The sequence below is a fragment of the Pteropus alecto genome, unplaced genomic scaffold, assembly GCF_000325575.1.
Source record: "Pteropus alecto unplaced genomic scaffold, ASM32557v1 scaffold137, whole genome shotgun sequence".
Taxonomy (NCBI): Eukaryota; Metazoa; Chordata; class Mammalia; order Chiroptera; family Pteropodidae; genus Pteropus; species Pteropus alecto.
In genome coordinates, this window is record NW_006440135.1 from 4,493,385 (window position 1) to 4,510,328 (window position 16,944).

A 16,944-nucleotide genomic window follows, 5' to 3' on the forward strand; every position below is an offset into this window, starting at 1 on the left:
GCGGGAGCCGGGGCGGCCCTTGCTGCCTGCTGTCCCGTGTCCCTCATTCTCGGTCCCGGGGGCTGAGTTCTCACCGAGCCCGCCCCACGGGCCTGAATCCGCATGTCCGTTCCGCGCGTGTCCAGGGCACGTCACGCGGCTCGCGTGGCCTGGGGACGCGGGGGCGTGGGGCGCGCGGAGGGCGTGACCGGGCCTCCCACGCCAGAGGCAGCTCTCCCGGTGGCACTTGGCGTGTTTTCTCGTCACCTACACCCAGCCTGTCGAACGCGTGGGTTCGCAGCGTCAGGTTCTGTCACGCGTGCGTGCTCCCGTGTCCTCACGAACTGACACGCTTCTAGCAGTGTCCTGGTCGCCGTCCTTCCTGGGCACCCAGCGCTGTGGGCGCTGGGTGAGTCGCAGCGGCGAGCGCTCCACGCCCGCAAGAAGCTCCTGCTTCAGACAAAGAAATGGCGTCCGCGATAAGCCGGGAAGCAATTCCGCAGACACCTGACACCTGCTGGCCCTGCCTTGGCGCCCCGTCCCCCGGCTGGGAGCACTCCCGCGATGTGCCGCGCCCGGCCCCCCCGGGCCCCCGCCCCCCGACAGGAAGCCGGACTGCCGATCTGACCTTTCACTTGTGCCGGTGGCTCTCCGTGTCGGGGGTCCCCGTGGTGCCTCTCTGTGCCAGCGCAGAGGAACGGGGATGGTGGGACCGCGCCCACAAGGCCCGAGAACACCCACTTCAGGGGTCCAGGGCATTCGACTCCGACTGTGGGGAGCTGGTAGGACCTCGGGATGGGCAGAGCCACCAGGACCGGCCACAGCGCCTGGCCCATCTCTGACTCGCTGGCATGGACGGGGCAGGTTCTGGGGCCGTCCGTGAGCAGCAGCTGCCCATGGCCCCCACGGCCCCGTCACATCCGGCACCCATCCTGAGTTCTCTCCTCCGGCTGAGCCGCCACAGCCGTCCGTCCTCAGCGAGGCAGAGATGCACCCCCAGGCTGCTGCTCTGGGAAGCCGCGTGGGAGGGACCCAGGGGCCCGGCCCTGGCCACCCACCATGAGCAGGAGGCGGTGGCATTGTGCTTAGCCCAGCCCTGTCCTAACTCCTGTTGGAGGCGCCGGCTCCTGTCCTCAGCGCTGCCCCCATCCCACCCCGGGACCCAGCGTGCTGTTGGGGTTCAGATGCCTCCCAGGGTCCCAGAGGCAGAGACTGGGGCAGGCCAGGGCGGGCTCCCTGAGCTCGCGACGGGGCTCGTGGCGGCCCCCCACGCATGGTGCCCTCACCCTAGGCCTGGCGCGGCTGTGCTTGGCCCGTCGTGTTCCTGGGCAGACACCCCAGGGTCTCCCTCTGCCACCCACACTGGGGGAGCAGACTCAGCCTCGAGGTGGGGGCAGCAGCGTGACTGATTCTGGAACCCCCTCCCTGAGGACGCGTCATGCCATGGAGCCGTGGTGGGGAGGGACAGCAGGGTGCCGACACCCCGTCACGGGGGCACCGTGTCCAGCAGCCTCTGCTGCAGCTGCCGGGTAGGGGTTCTGCTCCCCCGCCCCGTGTGTGGGGCTCGACTCTGAGGGGTCCCAGGGACCCTGCCAGCCTCCTATCGTGGGGGCGGGAGCAGTAACCCCTCTCTCCCCTCCTTCTTCTTCCAGAAACATGGCCGACAGCAAGGCCAAGCCTGCTAAGGCCACCAACAAGACACCCCCAAAGTCCCCAGGGGACCCCGCGAAGGACAGGACAGCGAAGAGGCTGTCACTGGAGTCAGAAGGTGCTAGTGAGGGGGCGGCCGCCGCAGGCCCGGAGCTCAGTGCCCTGGAGGAGGCCTTCCGGCGCTTCGCCGTGCACGGGGACACCAGGGCCACCGGGAAGGAGATGCACGGCAAGAACTGGTCGAAGCTGTGCAAGGACTGCCAGGTGATCGACGGGAAGAACGTGACCGTCACCGACGTGGACATCGTCTTCAGCAAAATCAAGTGAGTGCGCCTGGCTGGCTCGTGCGGAGCCGGCGCCCCGAGGCCGCCCGTCAGGGTCCACGGCGGGTGGTGTTTTAATGGCCCGTGAGGGCAGGAGAGGCCGTGGGGTCTTTTCCTTCTCAGAGTCAGACGCCCGGGAGCTGGAGCCAGAACACGCGTGTCAGGGCGGGCCCAGAGCCCAGGCGGGGACACTGCCCTGCCCCGCAGGAGCCGTGACGGGTCTTGGGCGGCCGAGTCAGAGAGGCGGGCATCTGTGCTGAGCCGTCAAGCCTGTCCCTGCGGTGTGACCGGCGTCTCGCTCGCCCCTGCCTGCCAGCCCTCCACGGGGAAATCACACGTGAGGAGTGGATGACAGACAGCGAGCACTCGAGTCTGCACCTGTAACTCGGTGACCTTGAGCAGGGCGCTGTGCTTCCTCTGTGCATGCGTGCGCCTGTGAGCACACGCGTGCACGCGTGCTGATGTGTGCGTGAGTGCGTGTGCACGGGCGTCCGCACATCCTTTCCAGCCATGGTCGCCCCCCGCCCCTTCCTGTTCCGCCCGGCATCTCTGAAGCACGAGGACTTTCTCCTGCCGTCTGCAACCCGTGCCCACCTGGGAAAATTCAGTGTCCCCAAGGCCGCCGAATGTCCAGTCTTCTCTGCCTAGGTTACGCTTGCTGCTGGAAAATGTCTTTATTTCAGCTGAGTTTTGGCCCGTGTCCATTGCAGTCAGTGTGATTCCTTAGCTGCGTGTCCCCGTGACCTCGGCACCCTGTTGGCAGCCTGGCCCCTCCGTCCACCCTGCCCCTCTGAGCAGTGGCAGCGAATGCTTTCCTTTGTGTCCCCAGAGGCTGTGACTTCATGTCACCACGTTGCTTGTGAACGTGTGCTTGGGCATATCTCCCTCACGGTGAGGTCTCCCTGGTTCACTGCTGGACATACCATCCTGACAGCCAGCAAAGCTGAGGGGCAGCCTCACCCCCAGTCACTGCGGAGCCACAGGCTGGAATTCCTAAGGTTGGCTCAGTCCCCCTGAGCGGGAGCTTGCCCAGGGTGGCTGGGACAGAGGAGAGGTCAGCCCAAATGTTCCCCAAGGGCCAGCCATCAGGACCCAGGAATGGGGCCCAGGAGACAGGCACGTTGCCATCTCACCTGGAAAGGTGGAACCAGGTGGATTACTACAATCAGACCAAAGCCTCCATGACACTGTAGACGGAATGTGGGAATCTGGCTGCTTCCTGCGAGCCGGTGCCTTCCCAAGGTCCAGGGTTAGAGGAGGCTTTGGGGCCAGGAGGAGGAGGAAGAGGTGGGTGGGGTGAGGAAGGAGGAGGGGGAGGAGAGGAGGGGAGGGGAGGAGGGGGAGCAGCAGCTGGCGCCGGGACTGGGATGGGGCCCAGCGTGCTTCCTCCCTTCGGCTCCCCAGGCAGGTCCTCCAGGCCCTCAGCGTTGGCCTTGTAAACCCAATGTGTTCGAGAGACAGGACAGACCCAGGGGCAGAGGAGCCCCAAGAGCTGAGTCTGCTGAGAAACATTCTAGAAACCTGGGAGGGAGGCGAGATAAGTGGTGTGTCCAGGGGCAGGCCACCTCACAGGGAGCGTCGAGGGTCCCGCGTCCTTGGCGCTGGCCCAGGCTGCTGGGCAGCTTTTCCTTCCCTTGCTCTTAGCCCCTTTTGCAGTTGAGTTGCTTTTAGGCTACTGTGTGAAGGAGTGTGAAGGCACGTGCACACGTGTGCACACAGGAGCTCACAGCCCCCCCATGCACGCATGAGCTTATGCAGGCACGTGCACGCGTGTGCACACAGGAGCTCACAGCCCCCCATGCACGCATGAGCTTATGGAGGCACGTGCACGCGTGTGCACACAGGAGCACATGCAGGCACGTGCATGTGTGTGCACATAGCACATGCAGGCACTGCGCACGTGTACACAGCTCACACAGGCACATGCACACGTGTGTACACGGCTCACAGGCCCCCACATGCACACGCACAGACATGGATGATGCATATCTGCACACCAGCACATGCACACTGGTTGAACTGCAGCTCTCCACACCCTGCAGGGCATGTACTCTGGACAGGCCCCGAGACCCATGTGCAGGAGGCGTGTGTGCTCACTCACCTGCGCACCCAGGGGTGCTGGGTCACAGGAGTGGGTGGGCACTGGGAAGGACCCTATCTGCTCCCAGGGCTTTTCCTGGGAGGCAGGATGTCAGCTGCTCGGACACTTAGGGGTCCCCAGCTCCTAGAGATGGCAGGCTCCCCACTGTGGCTCCCAGGGCTACCTGGTGCCCCTGGCACCTTGGCCTCAGCTTTCTGCGGGGGCTGCAGAATGGGGGACTAGGCGGCTGTGGCCCCAGCCCAGTGAGGGGTTATGGCCACCACCCAGTTAAGAGTGGCCTGTGGCAGCTGCCGGAGCCCGTAGAAGGGAGGCAGGTCCCCATGATTGGGTGGCTTGCTGGACACGTCACGTGGGGCAGGATGGCGGGGGACTCATGCTCTCGCCCCTGGGATGAGAGAGGTGGTCAGTGCCGTGACGACGTCGCTGGAAGACAGTGTCTGGGTAGGTCTGGGGTCCTGCAGGACAGGCAGTTTGGTGGCAAGCCCGCTCTGTTTAGGGGCGGTTGCCAGGGCTCGGGCCGTGACGCCAGCTGGGGTATCTGCTGCCTTTGTTTAGGTCCTGTCACCATGGCAGCGCCTGTTTGTTTTGATGTTACTATGTGTTAAATTTTAAACAAATTTCTTGCGGCTTATACCAGGTCTTGATCGAGGGCTATTGTTACCTAGACAAAGACGCCTGTCCCCTCCCCACCCCAAAGGGTGGGCGGTGGTCAGTCTGAAATAGTAATTAGACAGGACCGTGTGCACAGGCGGGAGTGTCAGCCCGACAGCACAGCTGCGCAGGGGGCAGGCACTGGGGGCCCCGCCCTGCAGGTGGACAGGCCAGGCCCAGGGGCAGAGGGTGGGGGTCTCTGCTGCAGCCTCCCCGCCCCCGTCCCCGTCCCCCTGCTGGGTGCCATGTTTGCAGAGCAAACGGCCTGTTCCCTGCAACACCCATGCTGGGAGACAGCTCAGCCACTGCGTCAGGCTTCTGGGCCCCAAGTTAGGAGGGAGCAGGCAGGAGGGGCTCCCGGGGGCCTGTCCCCGGAAACCTGCTCTGTTCTCGCCACACGCGTCACAGCCTCGCCACGACACGTGAGAACTGCTTGAGCCAGGACTTGGGGCTCGGGAGTAACCGGCCTGAACCATGGGGCCTGCCGAGCACGCTCAGTGCAGCGCAGGCCTGGGACCCCATCGCTGCGTGATCGTGAGGTGGGGGTACCGCAGGAGGGGCTGGGGGAGTCTGCAGAGCTCTGCACAGGATGTGACATAGTGACCCCGCGGGGCTGGCGGCAGTGTCTGCTCAGTGCCCCGGGGATCCCCACTCCCCTCTGCTCCTGGCAGGGAGGGTGACCTGCACCTCCCACACTGGGCCCTGCTGCCTGCAGTCCGCACCCCACCCGGGTTCACCCAGCCCCGTGGCTGTGGTGGCGTCCTGCGCTGCAGCTCCCTCTCGTGGCCACCCGCGGCAACGCAGGACGTCCAGTGGCTTCACCGTGAGCCTCAGGGACCCGCCCCTCAGGGCGAGTCCAGACCCTGCAGCCCCCACCGGAGCCCAGCCCAGGCCTGCACGAGGCACACACGAGATCAGGACGGTTTCTTGCTTAGGGAAAGTAACGAATGTGGGGGTCACAGCTCGGGGCCCTGCGTACCCAGACCTGAGACCTGAGCGCGGCGCTCAGCGCCCTCGTCGTCCGCCCGTCGGGCGCATCTGCTCTGGGGCTCTGCGCCTGCTGGGCCTGGCGGGCGGGGCTGTCAGCGGGGCTGGGGGAAGGTGTGTGCGCGTGTGCGCGTGTGCATGGCCCGGGCAGGCGTCTGCCAGGGGAGCCCAAGCACAGCAAGCAACTGTCCGGCAGGGCTCCCCGCTCGGACTCTCATCAGTGCCTTAGGTGTCCCCCTCAACACCCCACTTCCTGTTCACACTGGTGTCCTGGTCCAGGCTGCCCTCTAAACAGGTCACGCGGTCCCAGCTGCTGCTGGCTGAGGAAGCTGGGGACATGCAGCACTTGCGCCGCCCTGCCCTGTGGACCCCACAGGCTGGCCTTGGCCTCCCAGAGGGGCCCCTGGGAGTAAGCCCCGTGCAGGTTCGTGCTGGGGCTGGGCTGCTGGTCACTGTGAGCCCTCCCAGACGCACTGGCCGAAACCTGGGAGCCCTCGAGGTGTTGGCCCTGGAGGCACACGTGTCTGCCTTCGGTCCGGGCTGGCCTGTGGGGCCCTGTGACCTTCAGTAGCCAGCTCGGCGCCTGCCTGCCTTGAGCTGGGCCTGGGAAGCGGGGTGAAGCCCGGCTCATCGGGCCTTGTGTGTGTGGTGACCCCGTCGCTGCTGGGCCAGCTTTCCAGCAGAATGGAGCCTTCTGAACAGGCGCTGGTGGGACCAGGGAGGCCCGGTGTGGGGGCACCGCCCTCTGTGCACCTGGAGAACAGGCTCGCTCTGTGTGTGGAGAGAGCCGAGTAATGTGGCCGTGCGTCAGGGGAGGGGGAGACCGCCATTATCGCCCTCAAACTCCCTGGGGCCTCTCAGCAGCGGGGCACTGTGTGCCCTGGGGAGGGTTCCAAAACCCACTCAGCGGTCAGTATGGGGACATGTGGGGACACCTGGGCTGGCCTGGCAGAGCGGGCGAGTCGGGGCCCTGGGCCTGTGCATCTGCCCAGTCTGAATGTGGCCTCTGACAGGAGCCCCTGCCGGCACCCCCACCCCAGCCCGAGTGACTCACACTGGCAGTGCCTGGTGCCGAGAGGGCTGTGTACCCCCGTGGCTGGTCACTGGGCTGGCCGCCAGGCCTGGCGTCTGCATGCCACCCCGGGCAGCCCGTGAACAGGAGATGGGCGTGCCTGGGACAGCCCAGGACAGACAGGCCTCCAGGCCGTGGAGGTGACCCCCCAGGCCGGGCCAGGAGGGGCAGAGAGGCTGTGCGTACACTGGTCCAGGCCGTCGGGCTGAGGGCAGCTGCCTGGAGTGGCCTGGCCGCGGGACCCCGGTCGGTTTAGTTTGGCACTGCATATTTCGGTGCGTTTGTGGGTGGCGAGGCCAAAAGCTTCGAGGGGCAGAGCCCACCGCCAACACGGAGTCTGATGAAGCCCTGTGTCTACCACATCACCCAGCCCTGCCCTGTGGTCATCAGGACAGACGCCGTCAGGACGGACAGCTCTGAATACTCCCCATCCCTCCTCTCACGTGGCCTCTGCTCGGCTCTCTTCTGACCAGCGGCGTGTCTCGAGACACACGTGTAACGTGCAAGTGAATCCTCGCGTGTCTGTGGACGTGCCAAGGTGTGTGTCTGTTGACCGCTTTAAGACACCGGGCGCTTCTGGGTTTTGGTGCCGATGAGCAGAACTGTGATAGGTATAGCCTGTGAGCATCGCTCAGCCAGTCCCATGTCTCGAGACACGTGTAACGTGCAAGTGAATCCTCGCATGTCTGTGGACGTGCCAAGGTGTGTGTCCGTTGACCGCTTTAAGACACTGGGCGCTTCTGGGTTTTGGTGACGATGAGCAGAACTGTGATAGGTATAGCCTGTGAGCTCAAGTTTTCATTTCTCTTGAGAACCAGGAATGGGGTGGCGGGGCCGTGACCTTTAAGAAATGGCCAAAGTGCCTTCCACAGTGGACGCCATGCTGCATCCCCACCGGCCCCTCATCCTCCCAGCCACTGAGCCATCATCTTCATCCCCACCGGCTGCGTGGGGGCACCAGCGGCCCCTCATCCTCCCAGCCACTGAGCCATCATCTTATCCCACGGGCATGCGCATGTCCCTGGGGACAGACAACGTGCAGTCTCCACGTGCTGGTTTGCTCCTAACAGACCTGACGAAGTGTCTGGCTCAGATACGATGCCCAATTTTTTACGCTGAGTTTCTCCTTATCATCGACTCTTAAGAGGTTTCCGTACCTTTCCGGAGTGGCCCTTTTTTGAGCTGACTCTACAGCTGGTGCAAGGCTGGGATCGGAGCTCTTTACACGAGTGGCATTCTTCCGTCTCCGCTTGCTGAAAATACAATCCTTTCTCCACCGAAGAGCCTGCTCCCTTGTCGAAACCCTTATGCGTGACCCGCTTCCAGCGCGGGCCTGCCTGTGCTGTGGGTCTGCCGCTCGTCTCGTCCCCATGGCAGTCGGGTGGCTTGGGTTGCTCTCCCTCCCGCGGCGGAAGCGCGGTGGGCTTTCTGCGCCTGTCCCGCCCGTGCGCGAGCCTCCTCCACACCATCTGGTTTTGAAACACTGGATTATCCGGAGACGATCCGGTCAAAGTGGCAAAAATGTTAAAATTATGAAAGGTGAAGAGCCAGTGCAGAGCCTCTGACGCCTCCGTGGGGACCTCTGCTGTCACGGGTGCGGGCCCGGCGGTGCTGGGGCAGGGCCGGGGGCCCACCTCGCCGGGCATCTCGGGGAGGGCGTCCCTGTGTGGTAGCGGTGACACACAGACGGCCTGCGGAGGCCCCAGGCAGGACTGAGGTCTCGTCCTTGTGGTCTGGATCCAACAAGCTTCTCACCCTAATTTTCCTTTGAAAGTCCCTCCCTGAATGGAGGCCACACACATGCCCCATTTAGAGCCGGACGGCGGCTGTGTTCCCACGTCCCGGTGATCGTAAAGGATGTGCTTCCTTTAAGCTTTTTTCCGAGACAGTTTGTATTTGCTGCTGTTGCCGGTGACGACCGACTGCTGGGCGTAAACACTGCGGGCCAGGGCCCAGGCGGGGCGTTCCGCGCTGTCACGTTAGACCTGCTTTCTGGTGGGGCAGAGAGGCGGGGCGGGGCGCGCCCGGTCCCTGGGTCCCCGCCAGCGAGCGCCAGTGTCCCTGAGCCCTCTCTCCCCGCAGAGGGAAGGGCTGCCGCACCATCACCTTCGAGCAGTTCAAGGAGGCGCTGGAGGAGCTCTCCAGGAAGCGGTTCAAGGACAGGAGCAGCGACGAGGCCGTGCGGGAGGTGCACAGGCTCGTGGAGGGCAAGGCCCCCATCATCTCCGGGGTGACGGTGAGCAAGGCGGGTCCTTCGGGGGGCCTGGCCCGGGAGGTCAGGGGACGGATGGCAGTGGCATAGCCGGGATGGGAGCCTTGACCCCGGGTGCGGGCTGACCCGGGCCGCCTCCCCAGGCCCAGAGCCTGCGGCAGTGGGCAGGAGCGCTCGGGCCCCTTCGCTTGGAACGTCCCCTCCCTGGCTCCACGCCCCTCCCTCCCCCTGGGGTTCAGCTGCGGTTAACCCCTCTTCTGTCCTCCTGCAGAAGGCCATCTCGTCACCCACTGTGTCGCGGCTCACGGACACGACCAAGTTCACGGGCTCCCACAAGGAGCGCTTCGACCCGTCGGGCCGGGGCAAGGGCAAGGCCGGCCGCGTGGACCTGGTGGACGAGTCGGGCTACGTGCCGGGCTACAAGCACGCAGGCACCTACGACCAGAAGGTGCAGGGGGGCAAGTAGCTGCCCGGGCGGGGCCCTCCTCCGCGCCGGGCCGCCTCGCCTCACACTTCGCCACATTCCCCGACTCACTGGGGCAGAGCTCAGCGGGGCGGCTCCCCTCCGACCCCACGTGGCCCTGGAACTCACGGACCTTTCTCTAACACACCTGCCTTGTCCTGTGCCGGGAAGTCGACAGATCGTCATTTCCGAAGTGTCTCCCGGGACCAGACTACACAGGCCACCTGGTTTGCAGGCAAAAGGGGTGCTTTAAAGGAGCGGGTGGGACGGACCCTGACCGGCAGACCACGCCCCAGGCGCCACGAGGGCAGCCTGCGCTAACACTAACCAGCAGCAACAGTGAGGTGAAGTGAACCGTGAACAGGACACAGCGGCGTCTGCGAGGGCTCCATGCAGCTGTGGCACACACGGGTGCACGCTTGCACACATGCTCACACATGCTCAGGCATGCACACTCAGGCATGCACTTACACATGCTCACGCACACACGTGCCCACTCATGCATTCACACGCTTACACACGCTCATGGACACGCATACACGCTCACACACACACATGCACACATGTGCCTATGGACCAGATCTGTGCTAAGTGTGGTCACGTAAGCGAAGCCTGGGTGCAAAGGAAGGTGAGCCAGTCAGAGATCGCACCTCAGTGGACCAAAGGAAAGAGGTAGAAGTTTTTAAAATGGAAACTAAGCATGGGTCATATTTCCTTCTGCTTTTTTTCTTAAGAAGAAGAAACGGAGACTGTTTATTCTCAGAACGGATCCGGGAAGACTCAGAACATCCTGTTCTGTGACTCTCCCTGCTGCCCCTGCATCTCCAGGCCACAAGACCCTGTTGGCTCTGCGGCTGCCCCGCAGGCGGCGCGTGAGGCCCCGTCTCCTGCTCTGGACTCCGGGCCTCGAGGCTGCGGGTCACGTGACTGCTCCCCCTTCGCTCACAGCGCAGCCTGGACCTCTGGGCTCCAGGCTCTGCTGTTAGTTCGGCCTCTCTGGACTCTGCCAACCCCAGGCGCGGGAAGCTGCATAACAAAGCCAGGCCAGGGAGGCCCCCATCCAACAACCTTTGCTGGGGTTTGGTGGCACTGTCACATGGCCGTAAGGCAACACATCCACTTGCACGAACACGGCCAGAGCCTGGTGTGTGGCCTGCTAGGCCATGTGTCCTGGAGCCCACAGCCGCCTCAGGGAAATGCCTCCTGGAGGCCGGCCACCCCGGCCACTGTCCTGCACCCCTGGTCCTGGACACGTGGCCTGGCCTGACACTGCTGTGGCACCCACCTGCTGCCTCCCTGAGCCCAGAAGGCACACTGGTCACTGCCGGAGCCGGAGCAGGCCCCTCATCTGCCAGTGTTCCCAGAAGACGCGGCCCCTCTAAAGTGGCTGTCTCTCCCAGCCCCCTCATGTAGCCCCCAGGCCTCAACTCACAGATGGCGGTGGCACCGCAGGCAGCGGCATTCGCAGGGTTTGGGCGCTCACAGCGTGTGGCATTAGAACGGAGGAAACGGTGGAGCGCAGGTGTTGAGTGTCACTTAAAGGGCATCGTCTCTCTGCTGTCTCGAGTTTCTAACTTGGGGACCCTGAGGTGCCTAACGAGGCCTGCACTCCACAGTGGGAAAGGCAGGCAGGCAGGACGCCAGCCCCGCCCTGCGCGCGTCCTTCCCCGAGGCCGGACCTCCGTGTGCTGCTCAAGGGCGAGAGCCACCACGGGAGGCGCCTCCGAAGGCAGCTGAGTGTGCCACGTTCCTTGACACCAAAATCATCACACACCACAGCCCTCGCGTTCCACGCCAGCTACGTCTTCATCGGTGGTCACAGAACAGGCTCCGCCCCAGGGCCCGGAGGCACTGCCAGGGACATGGGTCTCCCGGTCTGAGGCTGCTTTTCTCCTGCCGTGAACAGCCCGGTCACCACCGTCACAGCCGACGTAGCACAGACACTGGAACCCAGCAGGACCCTGGGGACTAAGCATGCACACCAGCAAGGGCATAGGGGCAGAGTCCCCACGCCACAGCCTGTAGAAGGATGGCTGTCACCTGGGCCTGCCATGGACACTGGCCCTTCTCAGCCCTTCCTCGCCCACAGGACACTGGCGAGGTGCCTGACACTGGGACACAGCCGTCCCGGAGCGCGGTCTTCAGGCGAGGACAGCCCCCTCCACGAGGCCCGCCCGGAGCGCGCTGGAAAGTGGGGTCTGAGCAAAGCCGCGTGCGAGCCCGAACAGGCGGCGCGGCTGATGCCGCCATCACGGTTGCTCCCCGCCTTCCGCCCCAGGACGGGGGCCCCCGGGCCCCCGGGCCCCGGCACGGCTGGACAGTAACCGTCGTCCACGTCCGCTGACCTGGCTGCAGCGCTCCCCTTGTGTTTCGTGGATGAGGATCGTGACACAGCTGCTCCCCCTGGTGGCCTCCCCGTGCCAGCCCAGCGCGGGCAACCCCCGCGCAGGCCGGGCCCCTGACCACACCCCCAGGTCCCGCCGGCCACGCAGCGCTGCAGTCTCCCTGCGTCCCTTGCTCCTGCCCAGGCTTGGCCAGGCGCGCGGTCCAAGACGCCACCTCCGGTCAGTGTGGCTCTGCACACCCACGTCGCCATCTGTCCTCGTAGATCACCTGCTGCATCCGCTGTGTCTGTGCGTAGCCTGAGGACACACGACACTCGCGTGGACAGACTGCAGACACGGTGTGCGCCTCGTCAGAGCTGATGACCACGACACGGCAGGGTGGGCGTTGGTGCCGCGCGCGCGCGTGACGGGCCAGCTTCCGTGAACGGTGGCTACAGCGTCTGCTTGTGACGGGAGACACTGTGCAGAAGGCTCCCCAGGAGACAGGGACAGACAGGAGGGCAACCAGGGGACAGGACAGGTTCTTAGAGGAAGCCACCTGGGTGACAGGGCACGTTCTGAGGGGAAGACACCCGGGAGATGGGACAGGTTCTTTCAGGGGAGGACACCCAGGTGACAGGACCCATTCTGAGGTGAACACCCAGGTGAGAGGACACGTTTGGAGGGGAGGACACCCAGGTGACAGGACACGTTCTGAGGGGAGGACGGTGCTGACGGCGTCTGAACATCAGGGAGAAGAGGAGGAGCTGTCTGAGGACGCAGATCGCGCCAGAACACCTATTTATTTCTATTTAATGCCTAGGAAAAGCAGGCCGTGGTCAGCAACTCGGAGTTAGGTTTACCATAACTGAAGTCCGTTAAGTTTAAAATATAACAAATGACGTATGTTTATCGTGAAGTATTTTTATACCTAAGAGCCCCGGGCTTAAGTTTCGAGACAGATGAGAAGTGCAGTGGGGGCGACGCGCGGGGAAGATGCCGCTGGGGCTGCTGGCGCCGCTTCCTGTCTGCACTGCCCCGTCTCTAGGCCCCAGCGGCCGAGAGCTCCAGGAAGGCCACTGTGTCCGTCTGACCCGCGGAGTGGACACAGAGCCAGCAGGCAGAGGCACACACACTCCAACACCCTGGGCCGGCAGCCACCCGGTTCGCCGGATAAAGTTAATGGCACAGGCCGCGCTATCTGGCCCTTCACAGAAAGGCCCTCGAGGACCCAGTTTGGCCCGGCCCATTTCCTCCTGGAATTTATACACAAGCTGGCTACCCCACCCCTTCTTACAGCACACGCCACACAGGGACACCTTATTGTCACCTGTTCAGGTTGACAGTTCAGCCGTACTGTGAAAATGACCAACACTGACCCTGAAAAGCTTCCCTCCACTGACCACGGCACACGCGGTGAAACCTGGCGGTTCGGGGCCATGGCCTCCATGGGCGCATGGAGGACGTGGCCTGGGCATGCCAGGCAGTGGTCACCGCGCTCAGAGATGCTTTAGTTAACTCTCTCTCTTCTTTTAGACTCTTGAAAAACCAAACCAAGCCAAACAACAGAGGAAACCCGCACAACTTAAAAGAAACTTGAAAGGGACCATATGCTACTAGTTTGTACTAAGTTTTTTTCAGGAAAGGGAAATAAATTTATACATGCAATATATTTTTGCGCTGTTTTATTAGTGTTGGAAGTGCTGAGTGTATCACTTGATCGGTGACGGGTAAGTGACGGTGACGTCAGGAGTGTCCCGACTGAGGCTAGACCCCACCACCCAGGACGTCCGTGGGCGGGAGGCCCCACTCCCCCGGCAGCGGGCGCGGCGCGGCGTCCCTGCTGGAGTTTCTGTCAACGCCCGGCTCGCAGCCTTTAGTGAAGCGGCTCGTATCTGTCTGCATGTCGCCCTCCTGTGCTCGCTGCTGCTAACCCTGTGTGTCAGTTGGAAAAGTGATAAATAAAGGCGTTAAACTGTGGCTCTCTTGTCCGCAGTGTGCCGTCTGTCCCAGCAGCCACACACGGGCACTAATGCCTAACACGGGACAGGCCCTGGGAGGGGCCACAGGAAGTGGCAGAGCCACAGCTCCCGGGGCTGAGAGCCTCATGTCACCTCACCCGAGAGAGCCTTTCGCTTCCTCACTTCGGTGACCACTGACCCAGCCCGGTGAGGAGCAGGTAGACGGGCATCTGCTGTGTCCACGGCCTGGTCTAGTGCTGGTGCAGTTCTGCAGGGGGCCGGGTCTAGACCGGGGGGACCAGACACAGACTACACTACAGACAACCGCAGCAGCCCCAAAGGCGGCACGACGCCATCGAGTAACTGCCAACCTGAAACCTTAGCCTAGCCTCGTGAAAGTCTTCAAAAACGAAGATAAAATGCAGGTATTTTAAAACTGTAGCGAGAACTTCCACCCACGGACGTTGGCGAAATTCTCAATGCAGAAAGAAAGAGACCACAGACGGACTGTCTGAGACAGAGGAAGGAACGTGGAGCGAAGCCTCAACAGTCACTGCAAACAGCGACTGTGCAACATCGCCCGTGAGATGGCGAAACCCATCGCAGACGGAGGCAGACGGTGCACGGACTTACGTGCTGATGGCTGACGCGTGATGTCAGGTGTGGGCACAGGGTGAAGTGCACGTGAACGTGTTGTAATAACACACCAGGAGCAGGACACAGCTTCCAAACTAGTAGAAGCGAAATGCTGAATGATCGAAAGTCTAAAAACAGCAGCAGCAGACGAGGAAAAAAATCACAGAATAGAACAAACAGCAGATTAAAGCTAAAGAGTATCGGTTCCATGTGCCGGAAAAGCAAGACGAAGAAACACAGAACGAGAAAGCTGACAATATTCTCAAGCCAAAGTGCTGTTGGTTTCAGAATGGCTAAAAACAGAAAGGTAAGAGCAGAAATTGAAAACGGAGAAAAGGAAATGAAGACCAAGGACGGTCCTCTGGAAGGACTATCAACCTGACCGGCTTCTGGTGGAGGGAACAGAGCCCGACCACCACTGAGAGCGGCCGGGGGCGTGGAAGCTGGGCCGAGAAGCAGATGCCCGAGAGCAGAGTCAGCAGGGCTACTGGAAGGCAGTGCTCGTGAAGGGCACAGGGAAGACGAGGAGCAGAGAGGCCTCCAGACCACGATCAGGCTTGACCAAGCCTTGCCGGCCTATGGGGGCGCCTCTGGAGGTGGCCTGAGAAACGCGAGGCCGGGCAGGAAGGCCAGGCCCTTGGGCTCACCTGCTCAGTCGCTGGCCAGGCCCCATACGAAAGCTGAAGCGCGGCCCAAGGCCACGAGCAGCGGACGGTTATCTCTTACTTGCATTCGTTCCCCTGAATGGCAAGGTCTTGCTTGAAGGGCCACACTGCCCTCTGTCTCTGCCACAGGGACATAACTTCAAATGCTGTTAAAGCTGAGTATTAAAGCAAAAAAAAAAAATTAAAAATTAGATAATTAGACAAATTCCTAGAGATGTATAACTTAGGAAAACTAACTCAGGAAGAAATGGAAAGCCACACAGTCCTACGATGGAGAGTAAGTAACTACCAACTACAGTGGAAAACCCCCAAAATCTCAGTGGCTAGACACAAAATTTCTCACTCACACTAAGTCCGACTGGGGTCAAGCAGGAATCTCTTCCAACAGAAGAGAAACAGGCTTCCTGACCTTGAGACCATAGTCAGCAAGTCGCCGAGGGAAGGGAAGCTCTCAGAGTGGCCCAGCACGCAAACGACTGTATCGGGCTTACTGTGTGTCAGGTACCGTCCTACGACTTTATAATCACTCACTCAGCCTTCACGACAATCTACAAGGCAGACACTATGATCACCCCGTTTTACAAATGCAGACATTAAGGAACAGAGAATTTAACTGCCCAAAGTTAGACATTAAGCGATGTACCTAAAATACAAAATCCTAAACAAAATGTTAACAAACCAAATACAACAATGTCTATAAAGAAAAACCCTTCATTACTTAGTTGTGCTTATCGTGGAAATTTAAGGTGGTTTTTTTACGTTAGCAAATCATGATAACTACATTAACAGCAAAGGAGAGAGATCACGTGGTCACTGCAAAAAAGCGTCTGATAAAATTCATCCATTCATGATGAAAAATTCTTAGCAAATTAACAATAGAAGGAACTTCTTTAACCCGATAAAAGCCGTCTACAAAAAAATCTAGCACAAGTTTTGTGATGAAATGGTAAAGCTCTCTATTTAACCCAGAACGAGACCAAGGTGTCCCCCCCATCACCACTTCTAATCTCTACTGTACTAGAAGCACCAGTAGCATGGAAAACAAAGAGCAAAATAAAACAAACATGATGTAATAACCCAGAGCAGAAACAGAAAAGAAACTAGAAAACCCATCACCCACAGGAAACATGACCGCGTGCCTAGAAAGGCTAAAGTAACTGCAAGTAAACTATTAAAATTACTCAAATTTAACAAGATTGCTGGATCTGGATTTCCACGTAATAGCAACAAATAATCAGAAAATGAAATCCAAACAATTTTTTAAAAATATATCTTTCACAATGTCATCACAAAATAAGAAAAATCTAGGAATAACATAACAAAAGATGCACAAAACCTTGACGGAGAGAATGATAAACTAACGAGGTACACCGGAGAAGACCCGGTAAGTGGACAGATAGCTGATTCGTGGCTTCTAAGGCCCAATAACACCTGTGCGTCAGTTCCTCCCAAACCATCCAATGCAGTCTCAAAATCGCAGCCAGTTCTAAAATTGATGAACTGCAAAGGGTCAAAAATGGCCCAAATGTGTGGCACATGGGACGGGGGTCTCACTGTGCGGCGTGTGGGAGTCCACACAGCCGGAGGGGGAGGCTGTGGGGAGGACAGACGCCTGGACGCATGCTCCCTTTACGGCCAGACAGTCTTGTCAACGACGACGCTGGGTAACTGCACTCGCATCTGAAAACAGTGAAACCGGACCCCCAGACCCCACAACACGCACAAACATCAGTTCCACGTAGAGGACAATTACTGTGACTAACCACATTAACAAAACCCCAAAACACACAAAACTATAAAGTCTTCTGGAAAGTATAACACAGCAGAGTATCTCCATGACCACGAACGGAGAAAGATTTTTAAAAATTAGAATATAAATTTCTTTAAGTATAAAGGAAAAGACTAATATATTGGATCGTA

General features: G+C 60.6%; 1 protein-coding gene across 1 annotated transcript; it reads left to right on the forward strand.

Annotated features, from left to right (window-relative positions):
* The first annotated feature begins 602 nt into the window (after window positions 1-602).
* On the forward strand, window positions 603-13,434 carry TPPP (tubulin polymerization promoting protein). The gene is made up of 3 exons (XM_006917151.3): window positions 603-1,952; window positions 8,846-8,999; window positions 9,247-13,434. The coding sequence occupies exons 1-3, from the start codon at window positions 1,636-1,638 to the stop codon at window positions 9,439-9,441; spliced, it is 666 nt and encodes a 221-aa protein (XP_006917213.1). The 5' UTR covers window positions 603-1,635; the 3' UTR covers window positions 9,442-13,434.
* Window positions 13,435-16,944: the final 3,510 nt, after the last annotated feature.

Bases quoted from the DNA above. Each gene is read 5' to 3' on its own strand.
- TPPP (XM_006917151.3), top strand. From the start codon at position 1,636: ATGGCCGACAGCAAGGCCAAGCCTGCTAAGGCCACCAACAAGACACCC. The intron at 1,953-8,845 runs GTGAGTGCGCCT...CTCTCCCCGCAG, and splicing joins ATCGTCTTCAGCAAAATCAA to AGGGAAGGGCTGCCGCACCA. The intron at 9,000-9,246 runs GTGAGCAAGGCG...GTCCTCCTGCAG, and splicing joins CCATCATCTCCGGGGTGACG to AAGGCCATCTCGTCACCCAC.